At 37.1% G+C, this 25,610-nt stretch overlaps 2 protein-coding genes and 5 non-coding genes across 8 annotated transcripts; 6 read left to right on the top strand and 1 right to left on the bottom strand.

Annotated features, from left to right (window-relative positions):
* The first annotated feature begins 302 nt into the window (after positions 1-302).
* Positions 303-376, top strand: TRNAI-AAU. Its single transcript has one exon. It is a non-coding gene; the product is annotated as a tRNA-Ile (tRNA).
* A 64-nt stretch (positions 377-440) lies between these two features.
* Positions 441-514, top strand: TRNAI-AAU. The gene has a single exon. It is a non-coding gene; the product is annotated as a tRNA-Ile (tRNA).
* A 66-nt stretch (positions 515-580) lies between these two features.
* Positions 581-654, top strand: TRNAI-AAU. Its single transcript has one exon. It is a non-coding gene; the product is annotated as a tRNA-Ile (tRNA).
* Positions 655-718: 64 nt separating this feature from the next.
* On the top strand, positions 719-792 carry TRNAI-AAU. Its single transcript has one exon. It is a non-coding gene; the product is annotated as a tRNA-Ile (tRNA).
* A 66-nt stretch (positions 793-858) lies between these two features.
* On the top strand, positions 859-932 carry TRNAI-AAU. Its single transcript has one exon. It is a non-coding gene; the product is annotated as a tRNA-Ile (tRNA).
* Positions 933-5,016: 4,084 nt separating this feature from the next.
* On the top strand, positions 5,017-15,413 carry LOC111811598 (exosome complex exonuclease RRP44 homolog A-like). The gene is made up of 25 exons (XM_023698527.1): positions 5,017-5,207; positions 5,467-5,539; positions 5,648-5,785; positions 5,863-6,020; positions 6,559-6,614; positions 6,888-7,010; positions 7,131-7,261; positions 7,364-7,604; positions 7,901-8,054; positions 8,346-8,586; positions 8,835-8,991; positions 9,124-9,192; positions 10,205-10,330; positions 10,432-10,484; positions 10,805-10,911; positions 11,818-11,872; positions 11,965-12,064; positions 12,193-12,304; positions 13,176-13,296; positions 13,455-13,514; positions 13,596-13,701; positions 13,779-13,874; positions 13,969-14,050; positions 14,159-14,224; positions 14,907-15,413. Exons 2-25 carry the CDS (start codon positions 5,486-5,488, stop codon positions 15,103-15,105), a joined length of 2,805 nt encoding a protein of 934 aa, XP_023554295.1. The 5' UTR covers positions 5,017-5,207; positions 5,467-5,485; the 3' UTR covers positions 15,106-15,413.
* A 241-nt stretch (positions 15,414-15,654) lies between these two features.
* Positions 15,655-21,794, bottom strand: LOC111776343 (armadillo repeat-containing protein 6). 2 transcript variants are annotated; one of them, XR_002812240.1, is made up of 9 exons: positions 21,484-21,794; positions 21,106-21,411; positions 20,720-21,003; positions 20,053-20,181; positions 19,189-19,311; positions 17,062-17,169; positions 16,170-16,348; positions 15,831-16,053; positions 15,655-15,741 (listed from the first exon to the last, which is right to left on the bottom strand). XR_002812240.1 is itself a non-coding variant. In XM_023655773.1 (8 exons), the coding sequence occupies exons 1-8, from the start codon at positions 21,629-21,631 to the stop codon at positions 15,933-15,935; spliced, it is 1,398 nt and encodes a 465-aa protein (XP_023511541.1). In that variant the 5' UTR covers positions 21,632-21,794; the 3' UTR covers positions 15,655-15,932. The 2 variants fall into 2 exon arrangements, 1 of the variants encoding a protein (XP_023511541.1); XM_023655773.1 differs by having other exon boundaries at positions 15,655-16,053.
* Between the last annotated feature and the right edge of the window lie 3,816 nt (positions 21,795-25,610).

The following is a 25,610-nucleotide window of genomic DNA, read 5'->3' as shown; positions in this document are numbered from 1 at the left end:
ATGAGCGTCGTGCTAATAACACGAAGGGCACAAGTTGAAGACTTGTATGCCAATTGGCCTATTAGCTCAGTTGGTTAGAGCGTTATGAGCGTGCCATAGCTTTTTATATGAGCGTCGTGCTAATAACACGAAGGTCGCAGGTTCGAAACCTGCATGCAATGGGCCATAGCTTTTTATATGAGCGTCGTGCTAATAACACGAAGGGCACAAGTTGAAGCATGCCAATTGGCCTATTAGCTCAGTTGGATAACGCGAAATGCTAATAACACGAAGGGCACAAGTTGAAGACCTACATGCCAATTGGCCTATTAGCTCAGTTGGTTAGAGCGTCGTGCTAATAACGCGAAGGTCGCAGGTTCGAAACCTGCATGGGCCATAGTAGTCATACATGCATGCCAATTTGCCTATTAGCGTACAAGTTGAAGACATGCATGCCAATTTGCCTATTAGCTCAGTTGGTTAGAGCGTCGTGCTAATAACGCGAAGGTCGCAGGTTCGAAACCTGCATGGGCCATAGTTTTTTACATGAGCGTCGTGCTAATAACACGAAGGGCACAAGTTGAAGACTTGCATGCCAATTGGCCTATTAGCTCAGTTGGTTAGAGCGTCGTGCTAATAACGCGAAGGTCGCAGGTTCGAAACCTGCATGGGCCATAGTAGTCATACATGCATGCCAATTTGCCTATTAGCGTACAAGTTGAAGACATGCATGCCAATTTGCCTATTAGCTCAGTTGGTTAGAGCGTCGTGCTAATAACGCGAAGGTCGCAGGTTCGAAACCTGCATTGGCCATAGTTTTTTATATGAGCGTCGTGCTAATAACACGAAGTTCACAAGTTGAAGACTTGCATGCCAATTGGCCTATTAGCTCAGTTGGTTAGAGCGTCGTGCTAATAACGCGAAGGTCGCAGGTTCGAAACCTGCATGGGCCATAGTAGTCATAACATGCATGCCGTGCGAAGGTCGCAGGTTCGAAACCTGCATGGGCCATAGTAGTCATAACATGCATGCCGTGCGAAGGTCGCAGGTTCGAAACCTGCATGGGCCATAGTAGTCATAACATGCATGCCGTGCGAAGGTCGCAGGTTCGAAACCTGCATGGGCCATAAATTTTTTACATGAGCTTTGGTGCTAATAACACGAAGGTAAGTCATGTGATTTTTTACCAAAATAAGACATGGAAAATCAATAGAAGAAGATCATAAACATGGAAAATCAATCGAAGAAGATCATAATTACCCTCACATTTGAGTACATAGCATATGCTTCCATTTGGAGAAAGATGGTGATAAGCGGCGATATGATCTTTGAAGAAATCCATCGAAAAGAATAAGACTTGGTAGTTAATTGGAGTCAAATGAGTTTTCAAAACCATGTTGAATGAAGTCGACAAGTACAAGGCACGTCTAATTGCAAAAGGTACAGGCACGTCTAATTGCAAAAGAATACAAGCAGAAATATGAAGTTGATGATAAAGAGATGTTTGCACCAGTGACACGTATTTATCAACTTGATGTGAAGTCGGTCTTCTTACATTGTGAGCTTCAAGAAGAGGTATATATAGAACAACCAGATGGATTTGTACAGAAAGGTAATGAAGATAAAGTGTATAGGTTGAAGAAAGCTCTATATAGTTTGAAACAAGCTCCGATAGCATGGTAAAGTCGCATTGATTCTCATTTTGAAAAGATGAGATTTATTAAACGCCCATATGAACATACGTTATATGTGAAAACTGAATAGGGAGGTAACATTCTCATTATTTACTGTATGTTGATGACTTAATATTTACGGACAATAACGAAGAAATCTTTGAATTTTTTTAAGAAGAACATGACGATGGAATATTAACAATATTCTTTTTGGCCCACAAATATTCAAATAATTGTGTTTTTGAAAATAAAACTTTTCCAAATATATTATATTCTTTAATACATAATATGAAAATAATAATAATAATAAAAAAAAAGTTACGATTTTAATCCTAAATTTTCCTAAATTTAAAATAACAATATATATTTTTAAAATTTTTTAAATGACCATAGTACTTAATAAAATTATAAAATTTAAAAAATAATATATTTAATTAATTCCAAAGCACAATAAATCCCAAATTTCACTTTTAAAAAATGGTATAAAATCTAAAAAGAGTATAGAAAATTACATTTTCACCCTTTTTAGAGGAATAAAAAGGTTTAATAAAGAGTACAATATTTATTTATTTATTTATTTGGGTGTTTTTTCAAGAAAAGGAAAAGTGTTCTATTAAAGTTACATTTTTGCCCTTCTGTATTTTATATTATTTATTTTATTTTATTTTTCTTTTAAGTTTCTATATATATATATATTTTTTTTTTTATACAAATGTAAATATTTTAAATATAAAATTTATTTATATAAAATTTTAATTTTTTTTTTAATTTAAAATTGAACGTTAAATTAGCTATAAATTATAAAATTTAAAAAGTTGAGGAACTAAAAAAAGAAATTGAAGATTTAAATTGCATAGAGAAAAATTGAACCCTCGAAAAATAAAAGAACTTTACTCTTCTAATTGAATCTCACGACTCACCGCCGCCGGTTCCGGGAGCCGCCGACTGCAAATTCTCGCGTTTGTCATCGGCGCCTTGCTTGATTTCCGGCGGCCCACCAAGGGGTTCGACTACAGGAACGGCATCCAGCGGCGGAGGGTGGCGGAGATGCGGCGGCGGCGGCGGCGGCGGAGGAGGGTCGAGGGAGCCGTCGAGGCAGGAAGCACATTTCTTCTCGACCCAGTCCTCGACGTCGTAGTGGGCGCCGTAGCCGAAGACGGGGCGGCCGGAGCAGAGACGGCCGATAATGCCGGCGATGACGCCGAGGATGGAAATGACTGCGAGGACGGCGATGACTGGGCCGACGGAGCCGTGGCCGGAATGAGCGGTCGGCGGGGGCTGGAGCTGGTCGACGGGAGTGGACATGGGAGGGAATTAAGTTTTTGAAGTGAAATTGAAGCGGCAGCGACGGCGGCGGCGGCGGCGGAGGAGGAGGAGCGGAAGCGGATTTGAGGTTTTGGGTTTAGGGAAGAGACAAGATGGGTTCAGAGACGTTGGAAGAAAGTGGACGACAAGCGAAACACTAGACGTGACGTGGTTTTATGGCCTTTTTTTTTTTAATAATTAAATTCATTATTATTATTTTTTAATTTTAAATATGTGACAATGATACGCAACGTGTCGAGAAATATTATCGAAACCTCTCATGGCTCGAAAACCATATTCTCGGTCTCTCATTTCACAGACTCGAGTAGCACGGTTGAGAGGTATCGTTCTCCGAAGCTCGAGAACACCACATGTTTCAGATTTGCAATGGTAAGATTAGCCAGATGGTGATCTAGTAAAGAGAAGTGGAGGAATCCATTCATAACTTTACTTGTTAGGATCGATACTAGTTGTTAGCGGACTGGGTTTGAGCTGTTACAAATGGTATTAGAGCTAGATACCGAGCGACGCACCAACGATGACGTTAAGTCTCTATGGAGGAGGGTGAATGGTGAGATCGCACGTCGTTTGAAGAGGGGAACAAAAAATTCATTCTAAGGGTATTGAAACCTCTCCCGAATAGACGCGTTTTAAAACAGTGAGACTGACGATGATACGTAATGGGTTAAAGCGGACAATATCTACTAGAGGTAGATGGTGAATTTGGGTTGTTGCATAAACAAAAGATTATTGCTCAAACGTTCTTGATTTTACATCGTCATTTAGTTACCAGTTAAATACTTAAAATTTGGATTTAATTGCATTTAAGTCCCTAAATTTTCAAACGCTCACATTTTAACCCATTTAACTTTTGATTTTTAAATATTTAGTTTCAATTTTTGCATTAAATACGTGGAATTATGTTATATTATTAATTAATTTTATTGGGAGATATTTAAAATGGTTGAATAGATAGAATTGTAAGGACGCTGTCCTACAAGCCATCTTTAATGGGACAATAACATTCACTGAAGGACGCTATGCCCTTAAATACTGGTCCTGACCGCTGCCCTACCGCGTCGTCTCGGCTATGCTCAAATACGGGCGCTCCTACGGTTAAGACTTTGACTCGCTAGGAAAAGTCCACGCAATCTTTTCTATCCTTATTTAAATCCACCTTCATTCACTTTTTTTTAATAATAATAATAATAAATAATAATTTTAACGGTATATTTTTTATTAGAGATGTCTACGAGACGGAGTGGTACAGGAACAAGGAAGTCTTCCCATACTCGTTCCAGCCACCTATTTCAGTTCTTATTTTTGTAAAATTTTTTGTTTATTTTCGGTGTCCCTTCTCATTTTGGAGCGTTGTCTTATGATAATTTTGATAATTTTTGATAATTTGATAATTTTGATAATTTTTCTCGAATTTCTATGATATGTGGAAATGACCAAAATACCCTCCACTACAACAAAGTTCAGAAGATAAGCAAAGTTGTGTCTCGGAAGTGCAATTTCATAACCCATATAAAATTATTTGGGAAGATTATCGTTGTGATATATGAAAACTGATAACGAGAACTAAATGATCAAAACATTCTCATGCTTGATTCCAGCGCACGATAAACCGAATTCAACACTATTCGAACTTTTTTGTAAGCATCTTCAAAAGTTTTAGCAATTAAGCCTATATTTCGATGGTTGGATGAAAGTCTCCATTAGTATGAGCCATTTTGAAGAAGCTTAAAGGAAATCCACGAGAGGTGGACAATATTATAGTATTGTGGAGTCATGTTCATTTAACATGGTATTAGAGTCATGCCCTAAACTTAACCATGTCAATAGAATCCTCAAATTATAGACTCGATGTTCAATTATAGCTTCGATAATATAAATTTATTTTTATGATCATGGATAATTTCTTGAATTAGCGATAAAAATTTGTATTTTCTCAAACAAAGTTACAATTTTTAATAGGTTATTTTGGTAAGTTGAGAGTATTGTCACTTGATCTTTGAAGCCCAATTACCCAAAAGTTTAATCCCAATCGAAACGAAAAAAATTCCCCAAAACCCTTGTTTTTGGATTAAACCCCACTTTCCAAAATTAAGCGCTTCTCGTAATTCAACTCCGAAAGCAGTGGTTTCATCAGGATTCTTAGCCTTCCGACGAATTCGCCGCCGTCCGCTCCCTCTCACACTCTCCCTGTCTCTGCCGCCGCCGCCGCTTATTTTTGCAGATTTAAAGGTTTCGATTCTTTGTTTCATAATCTAGAAAACTAACCTTGAGTTTGAGTTTGATCGAATGCCTTTGCTTGAATGTTGAAGATTTTTCGTTTCTTTTGCATCCAATGATTTCTAACAAAGGGTTCATTATCGTTTTCAAAATCTCTGGCAATTTCAATTGATTTTCTATGTGATGGGTTCATTGATCTTTAAACATTAGCTTGATTTTCATATCTCTTCTGCCGCAATTTGCCAATTTGTGTGGTGGGTTCTGCTTTTAGTGGAATAATAGCAGAAGACATGTTGCATAACAAGTCGTTTGTTAAAAAGACGAAGTCTGGGAAAGTGATGAAGGTCGGTATATTACTAATCTTAGGCTTTATTATTAGTTTCCTTCCTTTAATCGGTACTCTTCATAGTTTATATCTTACTATTTTTCTGGGTTTCTGTTCTTCATGGCAGCAAGTGAGAGAACATTATCTTCGAGATGATATATATTGTGGGACTTCAATTTGCAAAAAATGTGATTCTTCTGTAGCTCGTTTGAGTGCCTCTACAGCCCCCATTCTAGTTCTTGATACTAATGTTGTTCTTAATCAGGTAATTTTCGGGCGGTTCTGTTGTTAACGTTAAGCTTTCAACTTGTAGTGTTTTTATGAATTGAAGCGTTTTTACAGATTGATTTGCTTGAGAATCCTGCTATTGATGACGTGGTCATGCTATCGATTGTGCTGGACGAGGTTAAGAACAAGAACTTGTCTGTTTACAATAGAGTTAGAGCTCTCTGCAGCAATCCTCTGCGGAGATTCTTTGTCTTCTCTAATGAGCACCACAAGTATGTTTTCTGTTACCCTTCTCGTTAATATTGGCTTTCAGGGTCGTCGCTGAATGGTATTGTCCTGTCGAAACTAACAATAGGATAGACTCACACTTGGGTTGGAGATTCAAAATCTATACTCGTTTATTGTGTTTTTGAACTACATGGAAATTTGGGATCTTGATATTTACTTCTAACTCATTTGCTACTACGTACTTCTAAACGGAAACTCGGCCAATTAAGCAGTTGAGTGTTGGTGCCTTTGGTTTGAACTTCTACGTAAAGCTGGTGATTTCATGCATAAAAATTGAAGGAAAAAAACTAATGCCAACTTAGAAGAGCTTTTCTAGGGCAGAGGCTGGTTGTTGTAACGGTTGAATGAAGTGCGATGCAAAGGTTTTTGATAGAAAATGAACCTCCAACTCTAATGCGCTGTGTTTCCCTATAACATTTTTGCAACATCACATGGCACGAAGCATCAAGATCTAAATGGAAAAACGTGCATTTTAATGGCGTCTTGAATTTTGAGCTTCCTTTGGTGACATTGTTTTTGCAGGGATACATATGTTAAGGAGATGAGTGGAGAAAGTAAAAATGATCGAAATGATAGAGGTATTCTCTTGAAATTACACGATGTGATGCTTTAATCTTTGCATACTGAAGCTGGACTGCATATATTTTCATCCATACTCTGTTCCACATATACAATAATTATATTTCATACGCATTCTCATATATCCGTTCATACTCGCATTCTGATTCAATATTTACAGTAACTGCCTAGATATTCTGTATTTTTGTTTTCATAATTTTTTTATAAGCTAATTACTGTAAAAAATGCTTGCTTAAATGATGTTGACTGTTATCTCTAACCTCGCGAGTCAGCAATTCGAGTGGCTGCTCAGTGGTATCAGAATCATATTGGCGGTGCTACTCGTGTTCTACTCATAACCAATGACAGAGAGAATAGGAGAAAGGCTGTTGAAGAGGGTATTTGTGCAGAGACAAGTATGTTAGATGTGTATTTATTTTTGGCATTGCTTCAAATCTCTGTGTCTTCTACAGTACTACATCGAGTGCTTTTTGTCATATACTTATCTAACTTGGTAATTTGTATCTTCTTTACAGTTGAATCATATGTTAGATCTTTGGGTCAAACTCATTTACTTGACCTGTTAGTGCAAAGTGCAAATGAAGATGCGAATATGGAGGAAGTTGAAGATCTGAGGCCATCGAAGAGGAAGGTTCTCTACTTTGAGGTATTACATGAGTTATGCTAGACTTCATTTTTTTCTGGTAAAGATACGGCCGTCTTGTAAGGTTTCTGGTCTATAACATATCCTGCTCTTCTTTCTTTTCAGCATAAACCCATGTCAGAAATTACTTCTGGTTTACATCGTGGTATATATCATCAAGGAAAGCTCCGTGTTAATCGATACAATCCATTTGAAGCATATGTGGGAAGTGAGAGTATTGGTGACGAAATAATTATTTATGGGCGTACCAACATGAACCGGGCTTTTGATGGTGATGTTGTAGCAGTTGAACTTCTGTCTCGAGATCAGTGGCATGAAGAGAAGTCTTTGACTATAGCTGACGAAGGTCCTATAATTTTTATTCCCATGAATATTTTATTTAAATGATAACGGATAAGGCCTGTGTGAATTCTGTACGGGTTAGGTTTGGAGTCATATTCTCACTAATTGTAAGAAGTTCAATTCTATGATGACTTGATTCGTATTTCCTATGATGACTTGATTCGTATTTCCAAAGTTTATATTCGGTATTGGTGGTTGTGTTTCCAATTCAAGTTTCTATTGGGGATTGAACTTCTCTCTCTCACACATGCACACATGCAATCCCACTATGATGCATACTTTCTGATTCTATTATTGCAGATGATGATGAGGAAGAAGGTGTTCATCTTGTTCCTGGTAGCGCTGATGATGCCCCAAGAACTACATCGGTAGTGGGCTCTAATGGAGATTCTACTTCTAGTTCACCACGACCAGCTGGACGTGTCATTGGTATCATAAAGCGTAACTGGCATTCGTAAGTTATCTTGGTAGTTTGCTAGATCTGCTGTTTTAAGGAGTGACATTTGCTGTACACATTTATATATACTTTTTGTTCTTCTAATAAATACTTAGATATGCCCTAGGTGCATATGTACATGTATTTATTTTTGTATGTGTAGATAATGTTGGGGAAAATATAGCGTGCGATTTCATAAATCTTATGTTTTCTTCATTACAATTTTGTTTCGTTACTTCTCCAAGATTGTTGCACAGATTTCGTATTGCCATGGAGTTGTTTGTCTGATGTTGTTGAATTTTAATGCAGTTATTGTGGTTCTTTGGATCCAATGCCTATGCCTGCCGGAAGTGGTGGTGTTGCCTATGCTCTATTTGTTTCCAAAGATCGCCGGATTCCTAAAATTAGAATCCAAACCCGTCAGCTTGAGAATCTTTTGGACAAGAGAATCATCGTAGCAGTTGATTCTTGGGACCGTCTATCTAGATATCCTTCTGGCCATTATGTACGATCTATAGGAGAAATAGGAGATCGAGATACCGAAAGTGAGGTACGCACAATTGTTATATCAATAAGAAACACTTCTCTGTAGGAGAAATAGGAGATCGAGATATGGAAAGTGAGGTATACACAATTGTTATATTCTATTTACAAAACACAGGTTTTCGACGATTTCCCATAACACCTACAGGGTCTAATAGATCTTGTTGAATTGCTAAGGTCTATGGGGGTGGGATTTAAGTTTCAGATTGCTGAATATTTTCATGTACTAATAAATTATTTGTTTGAATACTTCAGGTGGTCTTAATTGAAAATGATATCAACTCCAGGCCATTTTCTTCACAAGTTTTGGCATGTTTGCCACCATTACCATGGTCAGTGTCTCCTGCTGATGTAGCAAACCCCATTCGACAGGATTTGCGGCATCTAAATGTTTTTAGTGTAGACCCTCCAGGTAGTCGAACGTTTTTTGAACTCTATTTCCCCTGCTTTTTCCATTTTCTTATCTGTTATTATTCCTCTATGGTGTAGTCATGTCAGTTCTGTCAAAAACTAATCGGAGCCAATGGGCTTTTGGTTTGTCCAGGTTGCAAAGATATCGATGATGCCCTTCACTGTACAGCTCTTCCAAATGGGAATTTTGAAGTTGGAGTCCGTATCCTCAATCTTTTGATTTTCTGTATGCATTTGATGTTAATGTTACTCAAGAGTCTTATGTGGATTTGTAAAACACTTCCATGGTTCCGAAGGATTTTAAATAGTTAGTTGAATCCCTTTGGATCATGTCATTTATTCATCCCTTTTATGCTCCATAGGCCTCAGGAGAGACTCTATGGTGTACTTTGTTCGAGAGGAGGATTGTTGGGAGGGAGTCCCACGGCTAATTAAGGGGTTGATCATGGGTTTATAAGTAAGAAATATCATCTCTATTAGCATGAGGCATTTTGGGGAAACCAAAAGCAAAGTCATGAGAGCTTCTAAGTGGATAATATCATACCACTGTGGAGGTCCGTGATTCCTAAGTTTTTTTTATGGAAAGGCATGGAAGGGGGAAGATCTCATTTGGCTAGGAGGGAGGTGGTCTCAAAGCCTTTGAAACTTCGAGTTTTAGGCATTGATAACCTAATACTACACAATGAGGCATTGTTGGGAAGTAGTTGTGGTGGTTCTTCATGGAGCGTAATGCTTTGTGGCATACGGTCATCGTAAATAGGTGTAGGCCATACACTTTTGAGTGGGTTTTAGGGTGTGGGTGCTCTAGTGACAACTTTTAGATTGTTCTTTCTTTAGGATCCCTCTTTTTCTCTCAATTTGTGAAATGTTCCATTAAAGAAGGCTCAAAGATCTATTTTTGGGTGGGAGATAAATCCCTTTATACCTCATTTCGTGCCTATACCGTCTTTCGGATAAGAGAGTGCACTCGGTGCTCTATCATGTCTTCCTTGATTCTTCTGCTTCGTTTTCTTTGGGTTTCTGCTTCCCATTATCAGATAGAGAGATGATGGAAGTGGCAGCTCGTCTTTTGCTCTTACTGTAATTATATGCGTATTTGGACTCCATTTGTGGGGCTAGTTTTTTTTTTGTATGCCCTTGTACATTCATTCATTTTGCTCAATAAAAGTTCAGTTTCTTTTTTAAAAAATTGCACCTTAACAACATTCAATTAGATATTGCTGATGTAACAAATTTTGTTCACCCGGGCACTCCATTGGATGACGAGGCTGCACAAAGGGGCACATCAGTCTACCTCGTTGAGCGGAGGATAGATATGCTTCCAAAACCATTAACAGAAGGTCCACATTTACTATTATGACGCATTAGTCACGAGGAACTGTTTCATAGGTTTTATTCTCGAACACTTTATCTCAACGTGATGAAAAATCTTAATCTACAGATGTATGTTCTCTTCGAGCGGATGTGGAAAGACTGGCATTTTCAGTAATTTGGGTATGTGGTTCATTATTCTTTTTGTTGTGATTAACCATCCTCATCTAAAGACTACCCTATCTTTATTCTGCAGTTGTAAAAGAAGATCATGAAAAAAATTTATTGTTGTTAAATTTCTGCAAATTTATGAAACCATTGACTTCTGTTATCCTTTTGTTTTATTATCTGTTTGATTTATCTATGGTTTAATTATCAATTAGGCTATGTTAGAATCTACGCTTTGTCGGGAAATTTACTCATTTTTTAATATGTTTAGACTCTAGTACTCCCCTCGTCCCCCCTAATTCGTGCATTTATTTTCACTTGCCTCTGATGTTCAGGAAATGACACCTGAAGCAGATATTGTTTCTACTAGCTACACAAAAAGCATCATTAAATCGAGTGCCGCGTTATCATATGTTGAAGCTCAAGCGAGGATGGATGACAGGTAATTTCATGTCAGTTATAACTATTTGAAGTTTATTGGTGTTTGTAACAATGTCTTCTTCAATATTTATGGTGATTGAGGGCTGTTCTGAAAATAGGTTCCTGGTTTCTGCTTTTGTTTTGTTTTGGGTAGAATGTGAAAGTAAAGTTTATTATGCAATTTTTAAAGAAAAAAAAGTTCAATTGTTTCAAAAGTAGTTACAGAAATATGTTTTAAAAGTTGTTTACCGAGTATATTTTATTTATTTATTGTTCTCAAAAATAGAAAGCACGTCCAAAATAACTTTGAAATAGCATCTTAACTTCTCATGTATGTCTAGTGTGGCGCGTTCATGATATTTTGGGAAGGATTTCAGTTTATGTGTAACAGCCAAAGTCAGGATTGTGAGATCCCACATCGGTTGGAGAGGAGAACAAAGCATTCTTTGTAAGGGTGTGGAAACCTCTCCCTAGCAGACGCGTTTTAAAAACCTTGAGAAGAAACCCGAAAGGGAAAACCCAAAGAAGACAATATCTGCTAACGGTGGGCTTGGGCTGTTACATTATGTATTCATGATGCATAAGAGCTTAGCCGTGCCCTTCTCCCCTTTTCAAGTGTTCTTAATTTAGTGGCCGGTTAACTTGTAATTTTGTTGTTCCTTGCTGGTTAGTGTTTCCTTTGGGGTCTCACTTTCATTGAGGTGATATGACAGAATTTTTGAATCTCTACGTTGCAGCCTTTGTGAATTATCTTCAACCTTTTCTTTGTTGTTATATGCATATTTGTCAAATCAAAGCTTAAACGTGTTTGCCAATCCTCTTTAAAGAGTTATTTCATCACTGTGCTTTACTTATTTTCAGATTTTTTTGGGGTTCATTTAAACCTTAAGATTTTATTCTTACGAAGCTGTAATTACTTTACTTGCAGTCGATTGATGGATCCAATAACTAGAGATTTGAGAAATATGAATACCTTAGCAAAGGTAAGCATGCTTTATTTGCTTTTGTTCCATAAATAATCGCCAGGATATGTCTCGGTCTGACATGTAGTCTTCTAACCTCCCACAACCTGCAGAAAATGAGGTTGAGACGAATCGAGAGAGGAGCTTTGACTCTTGCTTCTGCTGAAGTCAAATTTCAAATTGACACCGAGACACACGACCCTCTTGATATTGGTATGTTTGGATGTCAAATTTCATTCATAGATAGTTTTTCGAGTCCTTGAGCATGAAAANCCCCCCCCCCCCCCCTCGGCTCGTTCCTAACTTTTTCATTGCCCCTGTCAAATGATATATTCTTCCAGGCATGTATCAAATTCGAGAAGCTAACCAAATGGTCGAGGAGTTTATGCTTGCGGCAAACGTTTCAGTAGCAGAAAAAATTCTTAAGCATTTTCCTCTGTGTTCATTATTAAGGTAAAGCGCTATCACATAAGCATTTGATTGCATGAATCCAGGGTGCATCTTATTATGTCTCTGCCAGTGCATTTACCTTTTTATTTTTGGGGAGGGTGCGAACTTTTGGTTGTGGAGTGGTGTAATGGTTGGAGCGGAGCTTTGTACTAGAAACAGTTCCACAAGTTGTATACTCCACACCCTTTTTTACAGTTAGCATATTAAAAGCAAGCCTAATCTGGCTTGCCGTTTGCTCGACACCCGTTGAAGAGGAACGTTTTTTATTCTTGGTTGTTGGGGTTTACTGCTTTCCTGCCATTAGTTATCAAATAACTTTTTTTTTTTTTAATTTCTAAACATCAAAAGCTTAAACATCCGTTTTTATCAGCTGCGATTTCTGATCTATATCCCAAAATGGCTTATTCCTTGTTTCTGTGAGATCTCACATTGATTGGAAAGAGAAACGAGTACCAGCAAGGACGTTGGGCGCCGAAGGGGGGTGGATTGTGAGATCCTATATTGGTTGGAGAGGGGAACGAAGCTAGGTCTCGAATGGGGGTGGATTGTGAGATCCCACGTTGGTTGGAGAGGGGAATGAAGTTGGGCCTCGAAGGGGGTGGATGGGGAGATCTCACATTGGATGGAGAGGGAAACAAAGCATTCTTTATAAGGGTGTGGAAACATCTCCCTAGCAGACAAGTTTTAAAAACCTTGAGGGGAAGCTCGAAAAGGAAAGTCCAAATAGGACAATATCTGCTAGCGGTGGACTTGGGCTATTACAATTTCTCTTCAAAAGATGCCTGGTTTCTTCTTTTATCTAATTTTTTGGGCAATGGTTGAATGAGATTGTTATAATAAGCTATTGCTTTCTTCTCTTTCTTTTTATTCGCAGGCGCCATCCTACACCGACTAAAGAGATGCTGGAACCTTTGATTCGCACCGCTGTAGCTGTTGGTCTTGACTTGGATGTCTCATCATCCAAAGCTCTGGCTGATTCACTCGATCGTGCATTGGTATAGTATACTTCATCGAGTAGGATGTAATTTTAAATTTTGTCTTCAGTTCGTTGCCCGGCTCGCAGCTTTGTCAAAGTTATTCAAATCTCTTATTGATATAAACATTTTGTAGTCTGTTCTTCGTTTAACTGGAACAAATTCATATATGATATCAGGGTGATGATCCCTACTTCAATAAGCTCATCAGAATACTAGCCACTAGATGTATGACACAGGTAATGTCACATAAATTTGGAACTTTGACTAATTTAATTGCTTATGGACATTTCTGAAAGCTTATTTTTGTACAAGTGAAGGCAGTTTACTTCTATAGCGGAGACCTCAGCCCTCCAGAATATCAACATTATGGGCTTGCAGCACCTCTATATACCCACTTCACGTCGCCTATTCGTCGTTACGCAGGTTCGGGCTTGCCTCGTTTTGTCTGTTTGGTGACATAAGTCTATTATTTTGGGTCCTTAGCCATCTTTGTATTGCAGATGTCATTGTTCACAGATTGCTCGCTGCATCGTTGGGAATCTTCAAACTTCCGACACTATTCCTTGACCGACCAAAACTCACGACGATCGCTGATAGTATGAAAATACTCACTGCACCTTAGTTATTTGTTATGACATGGACTAAAAGAAATATGACATATGTGTGCTGACTCTTGTAAATTGTTTTCAGATTTAAATTATCGACATAGAAACGCCCAAATGGCTGGCCGAGCTTCCGTGGAGCTTCATACTCTAATTTACTTCAAAAAACGGTATGCGTTCTTTAGCATGTTCATCACTCTCGTGTATAGCTAAAATATTCACGTTTACTTTTTTCGTTCTCGTCTGACCTAAAGAAATGTCGTCTCTTTCCGATGTAGGCCGACGGACACGGAGGCCAGAATAGTGAAGATAAGATCAAATGGGTTTATAGTATTCGTTCCCAAGTATGTTTCCCTCAAACCTATGGTTTTCTTTGACACCACCTTTTACTTTGATTGATATGAACTGTGTAGGATGAGTTCAAATTAGGCTGACTATATACACAAGACCTTAAATATTCTATAAGTTTTCCAACATCAAATGTTGTTAAGGTTAAGTTGGATGGTCGAATCATAGGGAATTAGTGTAACAGTCCAAGCTCACCGTTAGCAAATATTGTCCTATTTGAGCTTTCCCTCAAGGTTTTTAAAACGTGTCTGCTAAGGAGAGGTTTTCACACCCTTATAAAAAATGCTTTGTTCTCTTTTCCAACCAATGGGGGATCTCACAATCCACCCCTCTTCGGGGCCCAGCGTTCTCGCTGGCACATCGCCCGGTGTCTAGGTTTGATATGATTTGTAACAGCCCAAGCCTAAGCCCATCACTAGTAGATATTGTTCTCTTTGGGCTTCCCGTTTTCAAAACGTGTTTGCTAGGGAGAGGTTTCCACACCCTTATAAAGAATGTTTCGCTCTCCTCCCCCAACCGATGTGGGATCTCACAATTAGTGATGTATTCGAACGTTGATCTAAACTTTATCATATATAAAATGAAACAGTGTTCACTGTGGATAGAACATGTTTCTATATCAGTGACTTTGTCTGTGAACCACGTCAATGATGACGAATGTTTTATATTCTCTGTCAGGTTCGGTATCGAAGGACCGGTATACTTGTCGGGCAAAGGTGAGAAGCAAAGTGGAGAATGGTTTGTGGATGAGCAAGAACAGAAGATCAAGAAGTTGGATGGAAGCCTCGCATACAACATTCTACAGGCGGTGAGAATTCACATGGAGGTTGTGGAGCCCCATCCAAATAGACCAAAGCTGCAGCTTACTCTTCTTTAATCTCCTTACTTTCTTAGCTCTGCCTCTGAGAACACTTTCTGTATAAGTGAAAGGTAGGAAAGTAGACTCTTTTCCCCCCTTTTTTTAGGGAGTTGGGGGATTTTATAGCAAAGGCTCATGTTGTGAGAGTAGGGAGCATATTGGTACACTCGAAGTGCTTCGAAAGGTGTCAGCAGGTGCACGGAGCCAGAGCCCGCCATGTTCGGTGTCGAGACAAATTGTGGAACAGTGTAAATTTATTTTTATTCAAAATATTTACCTTACATATTTCTTAGCTAAAATATAAGATTTATTTTTTAATATTTCCACTTCTTACGTTTATAATATTATATTCTTACCATTAATATATGGACTAATAAGTGTTCTTTAGTTATAAAAAAGTTCCCTTTGAAAGTTAAGAGTATTTTTGGAACAAAGTCTTAACAGATTCAAGAGTGCAAATCAACTAAAACGGGTAGAAAGAATAATGCACATATTTGTTTTTAAGATGTGATGTTAACTACAATGCAAAAAACGTCGACAGAAGTGTCTTCGTGCTGACAAAACTTCTAAAAAAAACAAGACGAACTTGCAAGTATTTGTCACATGTAGGGGTCTTGTAACTACAGGATTTCTACACTCATCACCCAACCTAATTTCGACCAATGAATATTGACTTTGTTCTTTCTGGCAGATATTTGGGTGTTGAGATATCTCTCTCTCCCCATCCTAACTCACACTAAAATTTGAAGCCAAGGGAACACAAGAAAGAGGAATGCAAAGTTGCACCAAAGATTATGAACTTACAAACAAGTGAAGGCATATCAACCAATCCAAGCTCTCAAGGGCTACAGATAATTGTCAAGCCCCAAGTCCCTTAATGCATCACTTGCAGCATCCTTGCAGCTTTCATGGTTTTGCTTCGCTTTTCGAATGTATTTCTCGATTCCGTTTTTGAGCAAAAGAGCTCTGTATAATACAGAATGTGCTTGATAAGTAAATGCTTGCTAACATCAATGGAGAATAGTTTTATTTTAGACATATAATGCTTGGTAACATCAATGGAGAATAGCTTGAGAGGGCACCTGTTTTCCGGGTTCCTGACAACAAGATTTCGTATCATGTGGCAGGAGTTCCTTTGCATTTGTTGAGCTGAAGGGAATTTCTGCATAGCTTGAATGGCAAGATCTCCAGCTCCAGCTTCAATTGCACGTGTTGCATTTTCTGGAGATCTCAAAGTAAGCACTGATATGATCGACATTACCTGTACCAAATGTTAAAGAGTTTCACATTCAATTCAATAAGCAAGTACATAAGCAAGACGAATCTCTTTGACTGCAACAGATATCATATCGTGGATAACGTATCAGAATTATATGAGTAGTGACTTACATACATCAGTAAAATGGCAGTAAAAATAAACCCCAAAGATACTGTAGATTAAGTTTGCATCAGAAATAAATAAGTCCACGTTAACAAAATGAAGATGAGTATCGAATAGAAATACATAGATATTCACGACGTTCTATTGACGATATCCACAATCTTAGTGTTCGACAGACAAGTACCAAAGTTTTCATAAAATAAAAATCATTTTAAAACTGCACGTTTTGTTGAGTCATATAGATTGGAGATTCAATCCACTTACTTTTTTGGTCAAAGATATAAACCTTAATCATGTTAGCTTTAAACCATACTTTTATAATATCCATTAGAGGATACATTGAGAAGACAAAAATGAGGGTTCAAGCGATAACTTTATATGGAATGTTTAAAAATTTATTATAGACATGTCCCCTAATCATAAACATCGATAGTGATACAGCTAAAATGAGGATCCAAAAACGAAACTAAAATCTTCACGGGATGTTATGCCAAGCAACAGAAAATAGAATGGGAGGTGATGTGATTGCAATGTCAAAGAGGCTATATCCAAAGTAGCATAATTAAAAAGAACAGAAAATTTTCCTTCTTTACCTCTTGCAGAACAGATGGATCATCACTAAATCTGGATGAAAGCTTGATTAGTTTATCCAATCCTTTCTTTTCAATAATAGCGCTCTTATTAGCGTCACTTCCTGCCAACTAATTAAATAAACGCAATGAGACGAAAATCAACATAGAAAATTAAAAATGCAACGATAACCCTGCATGCTTTGTAGATCTCAGGAGATGATTGACAATACCAGCTACAGAAGCTAGCAGATTAAAATCGTGCTCACCACAAAAAGCAGCTATGAACTGATTAAAACAAGCTTATTTACAATTTCTTTAAGAAACTAACCAAAATTGCCAAAATTTCCTTTCCTTGCTCCAGTTACATCTAATTATTGAAGGAGTCAATGGGATTTATCAGTTCTGGTATCTCAAATCCACTCTTTCTTGCTTTTTCTCTTTCCTTTTTTTTTTTTTTTTTTTAATAAAAATTACAAGGCAAGAACGCTTGCTCTTAAATCTACTTCGATTCCTTAATTCTTTTTAGAGAACCGTACTTTAGTAGCAGAGCACAAAGGAGTGTTGAGGTTTATTGGGAGTGAGTGTCCCACATTGGTTAATTTAGTGGAAGATCATGGGTTTATAAGTGAGGAATACTAACTCCATTGGTATGAGGCCTTTTGGGGAAGCCCAAAGCAAAGCCATCAGAGCTTATGCTCAAAGTAGACAATATCATACCATTATGGAGAGTCGTGATTCCTAACATGGTATCAAAGCCATGCCCTAAACTTAACCATGTCAATAGAATCCTCAAATGTCGAACAAAGAATTGTGAGCCTCGAAGGTGTAGTCAAAAAGTGACTAAAGTGTCGAACAAAGGGTGTACTTTGTTCGAGGGCTCCAGAGAAAGGAGTCGAGCCTCGATTAAGGGGTGCTATTCGAGAGCTCCATAAGCCTCAGGGGAGGCTTCTAGTGTACTTTGTTCGAGGGGAGGATTGTTGAGGTTTATTGGGAGTGAGTGTCCCACATTGGTTAATTGGGTGGTGGAAGATCATGGGTTTATAAGTGAGGAATACTAACTCCATTGGTATGAGGCCTTTTGGGGAAGCCCAAAGCAAAGCCATCAGAGCTTATGCTCAAAGTAGACAATATCATACCATTATGGAGAGTCGTGATTCCTAACATGGTATCAAAGCCATGCCCTAAACTTAACCATGTCAATAGAATCCTCAAATGTCGAACAAAGAATTGTGAGCCTCGAAGGTGTAGTCAAAAAGTGACTAAAGTGTCGAACAAAGGGTGTACTTTGTTCGAGGGCTCCAGAGAAAGGAGTCGAGCCTCGATTAAGGGGTGCTATTCGAGAGCTCCATAAGCCTCAGGGGAGGCTTCTAGTGTACTTTGTTCGAGGGGAGGATTGTTGAGGTTTATTGGGAGTGAGTGTCCCACATTGGTTAATTGGGTGGTGGAAGATCATGGGTTTATAAGTGAGGAATACTAACTCCATTGGTATGAGGCCTTTTGGGGAAGCCCAAAGCAAAGCCATCAGAGCTTATGCTCAAAGTAGACAATATCATACCATTATGGAGAGTCGTGATTCCTAACATGGTATCAAAGCCATGCCCTAAACTTAACCATGTCAATAGAATCCTCAAATGTCGAACAAAGAATTGTGAGCCTCGAAGGTGTAGTCAAAAAGTGACTAAAGTGTCGAACAAAGGGTGTACTTTGTTCGAGGGCTCCAGAGAAAGGAGTCGAGCCTCGATTAAGGGGTGCTATTCGAGAGCTCCATAAGCCTCAGGGGAGGCTTCTAGTGTACTTTGTTCGAGGGGAGGATTGTTGAGGTTTATTGGGAGTGAGTGTCCCACATTGGTTAATTGGGTGGTGGAAGATCATGGGTTTATAAGTGAGGAATACTAACTCCATTGGTATGAGGCCTTTTGGGGAAGCCCAAAGCAAAGCCATCAGAGCTTATGTTCAAAGTGGATAATATCATACCATTGTGGAGAGTCGTGATTCCTAACAAGGAGCAGTTAAAATGTCGAATCTGAGGAGCTATATATGCAGCGGTGAAGCTGAGAAGATCAGACTTGGAACTAAATAATTTAACATTACCAGTGGATTCAATGAATTGAAAACTAACAACCCCACAAAACGATTTTAACTTCATACCTTTGATAACAAAGAACAGCAAACTTTAGCTACCATTTTATTGCCTTGATCACCACTGTCGTCAATGCATCTCAGAACTGCATCAATACCACCATTTTCAGCAATGGATTTACAAATTTCATCCTGCATTTCGTGAATAGAAATTGAACAGGGAAAAAACAGAACACTGTTAGAAAAACTAATATATCACTTTTCTGGTCTATGATAATATATCTGGGAGACTAGAGATATGCAGAGGAGGCAACCTACAAGAAGAACCTCCTATCAATAACAAAAAGGCTTCAACACAACAGCCCACCAAGAAACATAGAATCTAAAATGAGAACCACTATCACTCGAAATCTTTCATGCCCTCTCTAAAGTTCTAATAGCACACTCCCGCGCTTGATATCTTAGTACGTTTGCTTCACATAATAAGAAGCTTCTGATAATATGATTTTAGTCAAAAGAAAGAAAAAGAAACATATTATATATTAGTTAGTATCACCATATAGTGATAATCAAGAAGACTCACTATCACCATGGCTACTACAATCATGGCAAATTTTATCATACACATCACCAAAAGAATTTAAAAACGATGTGTACGACTATGAGCCAAATGATTCGAGCTGCATAATCTTGTCTTGTCAATTTACATTGATGAGAAAAAAATTATAAAAGGTCTAGTAAAATAAATCCTCGTCCTTTATATTTCCTATGAAGAGAGAACTTTACCAATCAATTTAAACTAATGACAACTCAACAGAAGAGGTCTAATAATATTAACCATATGTTCTTGTATGTGTTGTGAAAAGAGATTTTTTTTTTTTTCCTATAAAAAGGTATACCCTTTTTACTTTCCAATCAAATTTGAAAACTTACATTAACAGCAACAGCCTTTAAAGCAATGCTCGCAGAAACTAGACCGGCCGAGTTAAGTCCTCCATGTAGCGAGTCGACAAGAGCATTAGCAATTCCAATTTTGGCAAATCTTCTGGCATAACCATAAACCTGAAGTTTAACATGACACCCAAGAAGTAAGAAGCCATCAGTAAAAGGATCAATTACTTGTTTTAAGGACTTATTTTTTTTTTTGGGATGGGGGGCAAATTGAATCAAGTTGTAACCGCCCAAGTCCACCGCTAGCAGATATAGTCCGCTTTGGCTCGTTACATATCGACATCAACCGGTTTTTAAAATGTGTCTACTGGAGAAAGGTTTCCACACCCTTATAAGGAATGTTTCGTTTTCCTCTCCAACCGATGTGGGATCTCACAATCCACCTTCCTTGGGGCCCAACGTCTTCGCTAGCACACCGCTTGTTGTCTGGCTCTGATACCATTGTAACAGCCCAAGCCCACCGCAAGCAAATATTGTCCGCTTTGGCCCGTTACATATCGCCATCAGTCTCACTGTACACGTCTACTGGAGAGAGGTTTTCACACCCTTATAAGGAATGTTTCATTTCTCTCTCCAATCGATGTGGGATCTCACACAAATCATCAACGAAATGCGGTAAGTGGTAATGAAAAAGAATAAGACCACGTACTTGAGAAGCAACTACACGATTGTCATCAGGTGTCAGCAGAACCCGAATAGCATCATATAAGCTACTAATACAGTCACCTCTGTGCGTACTCAGAGTCTGCAAAATAAGCTCATCAATGTTCATCTCCATGAATATTTCTTTAAGAACCTCATTAGCAGTTGCAGCCGCAGCAACCACAGCAAAGCCACCATGTAAAATGTCTACATTTTCCTTGCCATTATTTAGAACATCCATTACAATTTTGGGTCCATTGCTGTTACGAAATATTTCTGTACTGTGTAAATCTGCAAACATATCAACATTGCAGGCACTAAATATGAACATTCCAAACAAAATCATAGGATGATTACACACAGTTGCTTGTTGTAATATGTTAAGCGTAGTACCTTGAAGCAATAACACCATTGTCTTCAAAGCGGAAGCAACAGCACGCCGGCATTCACTTGGAATCTTACAACAAAGAGAACAGAGCAATTCTAATCCCCCATTTCTTAATACAATCGACACATTTCCAGATTCCTCATTCGATCCACACAGCTCCGATATCCTATCAAATAAATCCACCATCTCGTCAAGATACTCATCACTGATTCTATCCTTCGAATCACCGTCCAATTGTTTCAGCCTCTCCAAGCTCTGTACCAATGGATTATCATTCACGCTACCCTCTCCAGGAACGCATCTCACAATGCCTGCATACAGAAAGAACCACAATCGGAAAATGAAGATAATGATTACGAATGGAGCTCCACACCACAAATCACCTGAGAGATCAACGCCTTGGAGAGTTAATGTTTCTATTGCATCCTGCAGAGCTTCAGTCGGATCCATCCCTAGATCCTCAACATTCTCTCTTACCACCTCGTCGAAGGCTTCCTGTGAGATCCCGCGGAGGGTTTTGGGTGGGCCCATCTCCGCCGTATTCCGTCGGATTGGAGGACGTTAAGGTATCTCTGTTGTGAAGAACGATCGGATTCGTTGCAGGAGAGTGAAAGAAAATACTGACGAATGGCCGGAGCGAAGGAAGCCAGTGACCGGAGAACCGGGAAACTAATTTCAATTACTTGCGTGGCACAGAAATTCAAAACCGGAGCGAGGCCTTATGCTTTGGGCTTTTATGTTAGATAATGGGCTTGAATTGTTTGGGCCGTATTATAGAAATCTTACAATGTGGGCCGAGAATCTTTTGAAGGCCCAAAACTCCGGCCCAACAAATTTGAGCATAGAATATTCCTCTCGGTCGGTCGAGGGTGTTTGTTGGTCGGGTTGGTTCTAGTTAGGACATTTTTTAGACTCGACTGACCCCAATTAAAAATTAACAATAAATTCAGTTCTCATATAAAGTTCAGAACTCAATCCAAACAATACAGATTAGGTTGGATTGATCGAGTTTTCAGGTCATTAGATTTTTTTAACACTCCAACTCTCGAGTAACTATAGAGTGACAAAGTAAGAGGTCGAATCAACTTCGACCCTTTTTATAACGTTAAATGATTAAACTTATAATTTTTTTTTTTCAATAATTTTAGAATAAATAATTGAAACTTAATTTGTATCTTACCCACTAAAATTTTTAAACAAAAATAAATTTTCCATACGTATAAATAAAAAATTAATAATTTAGATTTTGTCGAGTAATCATATCGTAGAAATATATATTTATTATCAATAGAAATAAATTTTATCATATAAAATATTTTAAAAAAAAAAAAAGGTAAAATGCCAAAACTTTATTGTTGTGATGTTATCTAGTTGAAATTTCACAAAAATCATTATTTTATGTGTTGACTACAAATAAAACATTAAAAAAATAAATATAATTCATTAATAATTAAATTTTTTACAAAATTTAATAAAAAAAATATTATTTTATTATGGAATTTAATTATTTTGGTGGTAGACGTATTATATTTATTTTTATGTACTTATATTGACAAAATTTTAAACCAAACTTTATTGGAAGATAAAAAAAATGTATATTTATTGCAATTTGAAATATTATTGAGAATTGAAAGTTTGGTGTAAAAAATTAATAGTATTTAATAAGTTCATGTAAATGTAAAACTTAGGTGTATATTTATTTATTTATTTTATTTTATTTAAAAATTTGTGGAAGTGGGTGCAAAGAGAAATGGAGGCACCATTAAAGGGACATCTTCATCATAAAGTGATGTGTCAGTTAGTTAGTGACTTAGTGGAGAAGTCCACTTAGTATTGTACAACTCATCATGATGTGTAATAATTAAGCTTTTAAATACTTTTAATTTCTAAATTAAATTATTTTTAAAAAACCCGATCAACCCAACCCAACCCAATTCAACTCAATTCGTCCGATCTCGATTAGGTTAGGAATTTATTTAGGTTGAGTTGAGTTCAAATAAATGAAAATTTTATATGTTTTATTTAATTTTCGTAATTATTTTTTAAAATGATTTTTAACTGTTTGTAAGGTAATTTTCAAAATATATATTTAATTTGAGCAGTAAATCTTAATTAAGTGTTTGAAAATATATAAATAGATAATTTACGAATTAATATTTTATTTTTATTAAAAATAAAGATTTGAATAAACCACTCGAGCAATCCAAAGAACTTATGGTTAGGTTGAGTTTGGTTCGTTTTGTTTTGGTTGACAAAATTTACAACTCGAACCATAGGGTTAGGTCTAAAAAATGTCCCAACTTGACCCATGAACACCCTTGGTTTAATATGAAAGTTTACCGACTAAATTTATAATTTAATCAAAAAATAATAATTAATTTTAAAAATAAATAGGGTCAAATTAAAAATTATGTAAATTTGTTTTAATTTAGTATTATAAGGAGGTAATTAATATTGTGACTAATATTGGCCAATATGGTTGTTGAATATATATATTTATATATATATATATATAAATTCTCCCAACTAATTTGGTTGGTCGGGGCAAACATCAAGTTCGTAAAAGAAACCAAATTTTTGTTGGTGTAAGTCAACGTCATTATATAAGTGAGATTTGACGATATATAATGGACTAAAACAGACAATATCTGCTAATAGTGGGTTTTGGCTGTTACAAATATTATTAGAGCTAAATACCGAGTTGTGTGTCAGTGAGAACGCTGGGCTGCTAGCGGTGAGTTTGAGTTATTACAAGCAATAACCATGACAAGTTTATCGACTGTGAACGAGAATAGAGAATAAGTACTATGCATGTAGTTGCAGAAGACAAATCGAGCAATTGTAGAAAATATATGCATGCAGTTGGAGAAGACAGATCAAGCTAGAAGCAAACGAGAAAAAAAAATGATACTAGCAACTTCCTAATCTAGGCTCACATGGACTCAAATTAATTTTAAATTTTGTGCTCGATCGTACCTAACCCTAAATCGATTACATTTACGATCCTTTTAGACTCACTTGCACCTAGACTATTATAGATTTTGCTCCGATCCTATACATCTCCCTAACTCTTAAACGACGGATAATTTGAACAGTGAACTAATAAGTTTAGCTATTGAATCATCACGTGAACTAATTATTATTTTAAAAATTTATATCTATAAAACGATATATAAACTAAAATTTAAAATATTTTTATTTAAATAAATAATTTTTTAATTTACTCGAGTTTTAGTTCTTCAACTTCGACAATTGACCTATTTGACATTTTTTATGACCCGTTCAATATTTTGATAAATAATTTACGATAAATATAATAATTTGTAAAAAGAAAAATAAATAAATTAAATAAGGTGGCTATTTTTTTTTTTTTCTGACATTTTAGTTGAGAGCCCTCAAATTCAATTAAAGCCTTAAATATTAATAGGCTTCCGCTGGACACCAAATAAAAAAATTTCATATAATTGCATTAATAATCAATGCACCATTAAGGGTGACATAAATTTGAACCCACCAAACTTTGNTTTTTTTTTTTTTTTTTTTTTTTTTTTTTTTTTGTTCTTATTCACGTGCTTCTGAGTAAAATTCATACGAGGTCACCCAACACGGGTTTTTTTATTAGACCCTTTTGCATTAGTATGATAACTGTTCATTTTAGACCTAATACCCTCGTAAATTTACATTCATTTCAACAAATAGAGATAGTCGTCATCGCTTGTGAACCTTTTTCGGGTCTAGCTAATATGAGACTTTGGTTGTACTCCAAATAGCAACGTAGATGTAAAGCGTGTTCGAGTTCTCGAAAAAGAAAAATAGAAGAGAACTTTCGGAGACCGAGAGGTACCGAGCCTAATATATTGGAAATTTAGGGACCCATAAAAGAGAAGGTAGTAGAGTAGGGGTAAAAAAGATAAAGTAGGTATTATGGAATTTGACTTTGGTTTTGTTATTATTATTCCTCCACTTTTCTTTTTCTTTTTCTTTTTCTTTTTTTGGGATTTTTATTATTCCCCCACTTTACTTAGTGGGTCTTGCTGACGTGTTCATATATTCTTACATCATCCGACAATATAATACGACTTTGTTTTTTTCTTTTTAAATAACATATTTTAAATTCCTTGAGTTGACCTTTCGAGAATATGAGGACATTGGGTCAAAACGGATAATATCTACTAACAGTGAATTTGGACTGTTATAAATGATATCATAGCCAGACACTAAGTGGTGAGCTAGTGAGGACACTAGATCTCCAATGGGGTGGATTGTAAGATCTCACATCTGTTGAACAGGGGAATGAGAGTGTGGACCCCAATATCTACTAATCGTTGTTTCCAAATACGGTTGTCGGTTGACATCTCTTCTAATTCGTCGATACGAGAAGCAAGGATGTAGGCAAATTGAGCTCGAGAATGCCACCTAGGCAGAAGCTGATATCAGAGCCAGACACTAAGTGGTGTGCTAGTGAGGACACTGGATCTCCAAGGGGGTGGATTGTAAGATCTCACATCTG

Source organism: Cucurbita pepo, chromosome LG15, assembly GCF_002806865.2.
Source record: "Cucurbita pepo subsp. pepo cultivar mu-cu-16 chromosome LG15, ASM280686v2, whole genome shotgun sequence".
NCBI classification, from domain to species: Eukaryota; Viridiplantae; Streptophyta; class Magnoliopsida; order Cucurbitales; family Cucurbitaceae; genus Cucurbita; species Cucurbita pepo.
This window is presented reverse-complemented; position numbering and strand designations above follow the sequence as displayed.